Here is a 6,319-nt window from a genome sequence, read left to right on the forward strand (position 1 = left end):
TATATATATATATATATATCAATAGATAATTTTTACTACAAGCATTCTGCTGTATGTACCTGAATGGAGTATGATCCCAACTGCAGACAACCATATAAAATTATCCTGCTGTTAAAGCAATAGTTTGACATTTTGGGGAAATACACTCATTTAGTTTCTTGCCAAGAGTTAGAAAAGAAAATCAGTACCACTGTGGTTTAGAATGAAGCCAGGTCAATGGTTCGCATACTAGGGGCTGGGGGATATGTGAAACAAAGTTGAATAAATATGTTCTAGGTAAAACAAATAAACAAACAAGAGTTTGCTGATGTTGTTGTGCTGACCTTTATTTGACAAAAAATCTACTTGGATACTTTTTTAGTATTTGCTTACCCTATCATGACTGATACAAATTATGGGGTGGGGGGCATTAATGAATGCCAGAAAAAAGTTTGAGAACCACTGGCTTAGCTTAGCATAATAACTGGGGGAAATAGCTAGCATGGCAAGCAAAGCAATTTGCCTACCAGTGTAAAAATGACACGTTATGGGTAGGCAGAGTGACTTCCTGGAGACCCTGTTGGTTGCCTCGCAAACTCATAATGATGGCAAGAGGTTTTTCTGTCTTTTTGCCAAGAGCTAAGCTCCAGCTTCACATTTAATTGACAGATATGGTATGGATCTTGTCATCTTTCTCTCGCAAAGAAATGGATAAGCGTATTTCTTTGTCAAACTATTGCAAAACAAAAAGAAGCCTGAAATCTATTGGTTTTGACAAATCTGACCGATTTAGATTGCAGCACATCTTGGAATTGATACAATTTGCTTCAGTCATGTTTCGCAGAGTCACAGTTTCTCTCTAGCACATACAGAAATTCTCATTGTGTTGTTCAACTTCCCTGTTTGCCCTCATAAACAGCACGGTTCCCCCAGTCGCACCTCTCTTGTGACAGAGTAGGAACTTAATTACTGCTTGCCTGCTCTGCTGCTTATTTCAAGGTTTAAAGAACGCTAGCTCAAAGGTACACATGCACACAACAGAATGACAAACATTTCTGCACATAAACAAGGATGCATCCACATGCAAACTCACACTTTATGTGCACATGCTCACACACATATATATATACAGTATAACACACATATACAGTGTGCCCCCTGCCTGCATATTTGTTTAAGAGACTGGTGGTTGGTTAATGTTCCAATTAGGAGCTGGCTGGGGATCGTTAAGAAGATGAATGATTCTCTCACACCTTAGAGACCTGAGAGAGGGAAAGAGAGAGACTATTTGGACCACTTCCTTATAACTGGAATGCTGTCATTCTCTCTAGCTTGTTTTTCAGGATTCAGGACAATTGATTTTTCTGTCATGTTTCCACAGAAGTTACAAATGTTTTCAGGATTTAAAGCAAACATCACGTGGCAGCGAAGTCTATATGGTAGATTAAAGGAAACAAAATTAATCAACGAAGGTTAACTGCAACCTCTCTATGTCTTCTGTCCATCATTATCTGTGTCTGACTTTCCATCACTTCACTCTGTTTATTTCAAATAAATATGTTTAATGTTGACGACTTGACAGCAGCTAGATATTTGGTGATGTTGGATGACTGAATTTATGCCAGTGATTCAGAACAGAGCTCACCCCTTTTGCAGTAAATTGTTGATCGGCTGTAAAACATGGAGTAGTTCCACTGGGATGAAGGCAGTGGTTGCAATCAATACCTTCTGTTTCTCTTGTGACTGTAAACAATCAATTACGTTTTTGTAAGTAGGTTGGGATCCATTATTGGTTGGTCACTTATCTCACTTTACTTAGTAAAGATGTGGATACACATGATTGCTGTGATGGCAGTAACAGTTAGGGTTGAGACATCTCAACTGATTGGACAGATCATTGCCTATTTGTCCAGCACATCCACAATATTTATCCACAGTTAGAGTTAGGGTCAGGGTCCTTTCTGACTAAGACTCAAATATATGTCTATGTTGTTGGAAATAAATCATTATGTGTGGGTCATTATGTTTAAAATGTTTCGCCTTTAGATTTCAGTAATCTGCTTAACATAACTCACTATTCAATCTTTGCTTATTGATAGTTCTCTGACAGTTTCTAAGGATCTCTACTGTCTGTGTGTGTGGCTGTGTGTGTGGCTGTGTGTGTGGCTGTGTGTGCGGTGCATGTGTGCGTACTTTTCACAGGCACTCTCAATGTGCTTCTGAGAGTGAGAAGCATTGCCTCTGTGGACTCGGTGGTGTGGACGAAGTTCGGTAATCAAGGCCCGGATTGGAAGAAAGCATACTTTGACATCAGCCCCAGTGGACCCTTTCAGGTAACAGCTTGGTGATTATTTGTCTTCAAGACAAAGGCAAATACAAATCAACAACAATATAGCAGTGAAGACATGCACAACTTGTACTCTTAAACCAGCAGTAAAATGTCTTAGTAATATGTCTGCATTGTAGAAAAACATTCCACAGAGGATGTAACCTAAGAGCTTGTGTTTCTTAAAGACAGTAGTAATGCTTCCCACCCCTGCAGCCACACTAAGCAGCTGAGACGTGTTGCATAACTTGACCTAAAGGTATGACCCGGTCATCTGCTGTACATATACTTGTAGTGTGCCTTGTACTGTTTGCCTGAAGCTGAAAGAACTCAACTCTGAGTTGAATTTAGCCTCCAGTGCTTTCCTCTTGAGGGTTAATTTCCACCACGTGCCAACACCAATGTCAGGTCTGCTTCTGCTTACTCTAAGTAAACTAAATTCTATGCTTCATGTTTATTGTATTCCTTTTCCCCCCTGCCATCTCTCTCATCTCTGAGATATTCCCTCCACTGCATCCATTTCCTCTCTACTGTGTCTTTACCCAAGAGAGTTGCCTCCATTGCAGCCTAAATAGAACATTGGGATTTTGTACTCTGGTGGCTGTTAGGAATTAAGGGAATTCCACATAGAACTAGGTTTGAAACCCTTCTTGGAATTTAATGAATTTTTCACAGGAAATTCTCCACAGTGACATTTAGAGCTCTAAAAAAAATCAGAGAAAGTCCTCCAATTTAGATTTATTTTTGAGCTCTCTAAATCATATACCTCATATACAGAGAAGTCAGAGCTAACACATATTAGCATCCTGTGTAGTTAGCGCCCCTGCCAGCACCTGAGCAGCTAATCACAGTCTCAGCATGTAAGCAAGAGAGTGTTTGCCCACTGGAATCAATAGTATCACATTATTATTTATCAAACCACACAAATTTGTGTGAAAAATAATACTAATGAAGGCAATGAAAAATATGATAAATATAAATTAACCTCAAGCTTTTATATGAGAAACTGGGGTGAATTTTTCATGTATTAAATAAATGTGGGTACAGCATTTTGACATTTTAGTACTGAAGGGAGTATTGATAAATGAGGGCCTTTGAGTGAACATTCAGCTAATTTTCTGCTGAATGTCAGCAGCAAGCCTATCCATACGGTAACCTGAGGATTATTTGCTTCATCAAGAATGTGCTGATCTCAGGATGGAGAACAAGGTTTCACACCGATTTGAAAGATCCAAATAGCATGCATATGTAGCTACCCACTGTCATGAGAAAGACAATGAGAAAATAAAATATGTGTGAAGTTAGCAATCCGATACACTGGAGTGTTATCACTGGCAATACTGACTTAATGAAAGCGATCAGCCATCAGTCAGATGCAACCAATCTAAATTGAATGCAGTTTCTGAGTAAACATGATTTAAAAAACTTTCTACAATAACATCAGTAATGTTACAGGTATGCAGGTTTTAAAGTGAAAAGGGGAAAAAAAAGAACTGGTATCAGATCAGTGCTCTGTATCAACCAATCCCCTGAGTTTAGTATCAGAGTCACTATCAGAACAAAGAAAGTAGGATCAGTGCATATAGGATATTAGCGAAGGGTGTGGATTTGTTTACTAGAATTGATATTTATGCCTGCATACACAGTTGCACTGTGGGACCCAGTGTACAGTAAGAAAATGTGTAAGATTGGACAGCAAAAGAATACTTAAAATCTCTGTCGCATTTGGATTGCTGCTTACAAGGATAGTTACTTATTATTACGTCAATCCCTTCAAAACTATGTTTAACTCAATTCGCAACTGATGTCAACTATTTCTCATGACCAAGCTCAAATTAAGCTCAAGAGGTACAGCCATTCCTAGTTTGAGCTGCACAATAATTTTTCCTTGTTTAAGTTCACCAGAAGTTTAAACTGTCTACATTCAGACAATAGTGGAAGAAAAGGGTCTGGGAGCCATAACAGTGGAAGTCCCTGTGTTTGAGGACTGTCTGTTGACACATCATTGAGGTCCCTTTGGCTCTCTGGCAGCTGCGCTTGCAGTTAGTTCTTCCCTGTTGGGAGGTGGCCGAGTAAACTAGATGACTCAGTCCTCCTTTCTGACTGGACATGATGCGTCCTCTCTCACTGATTTTTCCATCCCTTTTCCCACACTGTGTCTATTTGTGATTGTGTGCATGTCTGTGTACCCCAGTAAGTTTACAACCCAGCAGAGAGAACGAGAGATAAAAAAAGTAAAAAAAAAATGATGGTTTTGTTTTGCGTGCCTCTATCCTCCTGTGTGTGTTTCTCAATCTCTTTCTGTTTCTGTTTCTGTTTCTGTTTTTTTCTTCTCTTTCTCTCTTTTTATCTTTCTCTCTGGCCCTGTGCTGGGACAGGCAGACCAGTTGGGTCGATTCTTGCCCTGGTCCGCTTCACACCCTCCTGTCTCAAGGCTGATGAGTAATGACTCTAAAATCAACACACTCAGGAAAGCGAGTCTTCAACTATCCAACTGTTCATACACTCACTCGCTCTCCATAAATCTGCGTAATCTTTCACATTTACATGCATAAACACTGTGTCAGATTCAGACACACAAACAGACAAACTCTTTTTTAAACACACACACACACACACACACTAGTCTCCTATCCCCCGCAGCAATTAGCTATGACAGGTCAATTAACAGGCTTATTTATGAGCAGGGGATGCCTGCTAGTTGTGTTGTAATGATTCCAGATACTCTCTGTACGTGTATGGGGGAAATTGAATCCATGATGAATGTGGGCTGAAGGCCTTAGCTGGGGGCTGCATTTGCTCTTCATTAACTATGCCTCTGCAACACCGTGTTTCTTTCACCATTAAAGGGAAAATTAAGTCTGAAACAGTGGGCATACTGTATGTTTTAGGGCTCCTCTGTGATGTTGGACAGTGTGGACTTTATCGTATCCGCATGTTAACGAGTCTCTTAGACAAAGGTTTTAAACTGCTGCGCACACACATACAGAATAGGCAACCGAGGTCAGTGAAAGGGTATGCAACGCAGGTTAAGGTCCAAATGGGAAAAATGTGGATAAACCATCAAAGGTCTGAAGGTATCACCTCTCAGAGCTAGAAGCAGAAACAGAAGAGACACGTGCTGATAGACACACACGAATACATGCAGAGACACACACAATGAACATACAGAGTTCCAGGACAACCTTTTACTTTCCACGCAGTGTTAAAGCAGGCAGCTTAATTGGTCCAGACACCATAACTTGCTGGTAATGAATAGGAATTATACAGTCAAGAAGACAACAGAAGGGAGAACCGTGTGTGTGTTTGTGAGCAAAGTAGGGTGTGTTTTAGAGGCACAGAAAGAGGGTGTGTGAACAAGAGGGAATGAGACGTGATTGTGTGTTTGTATCATCAATAAAGCACTTAATGCATGTTAAATATTCATCTCCCCATTTGTATCGTGACTCAGGCAAAGGCAGGTGAGGCAAGATGGATGAATGAGGAAGACTGCATGCAAGAGAGGGGTCGTCTCCTTGGCAACTGAAGGTTGCCTTGTATATGACTATTTTTCTCTTGTCCCTCTCTTCGTTGAGTGGTCTTTCTTGTGTGGTGTGTGTGCATGTACTCTACTGTACTGTTTATCCACTCCATCACATGGGTGTGTGTGTCTGTCCTTGAGCAAGTATATTCTGGAAATGTGTCCACTAAATTAATGCAGTTGTTCTCAATCATGTTGCAGTGGGGTCCAATAGACCTTTTTTGGTCCGGTTGCATGATTTATTTAAAAACAGCATTTTTTAACCTTTACAGTATAATACAATATTCAAATCCATTCAATTCAAAGAGATTTATTGGCATGAACAAAAATATATTGTTGCCAAAGTTATGTATTTCAATATTACATATAAAAAAACATTACACTATTTTTGGTACATTTATATATTCAATACAGTACAGTAATTAACAATATGTATAATTTAATACAATTACTCAATTACTCATCTGTGGTTATAAGTCCCTCAGGCTGTGGCA

The 6,319-nt window shown here is 39.7% G+C and overlaps 1 protein-coding gene across 2 annotated transcripts in view; it reads left to right on the forward strand.

Annotated features, from left to right (window-relative positions):
- LOC118321290 (MAM domain-containing glycosylphosphatidylinositol anchor protein 1) overlaps positions 1 to 6,319 on the forward strand; it is a 165,663-nt gene that overhangs the window by 142,020 nt on the left and 17,324 nt on the right. For both annotated transcript variants that reach the window (XM_035652559.1, XM_035652560.1), the window contains exon 16: positions 2,182 to 2,312. In XM_035652559.1, coding sequence (XP_035508452.1) covers positions 2,182 to 2,312 — 131 coding nt within the window. The remainder of the gene's footprint in view (positions 1 to 2,181; positions 2,313 to 6,319) is intronic.

Source organism: Morone saxatilis, unplaced genomic scaffold (genome assembly GCF_004916995.1).
Source record: "Morone saxatilis isolate NCDOM2014 unplaced genomic scaffold, NCSU_SB_2.0 Contig11, whole genome shotgun sequence".
Lineage (NCBI taxonomy): Eukaryota > Metazoa > Chordata > Actinopteri > Moronidae > Morone > Morone saxatilis.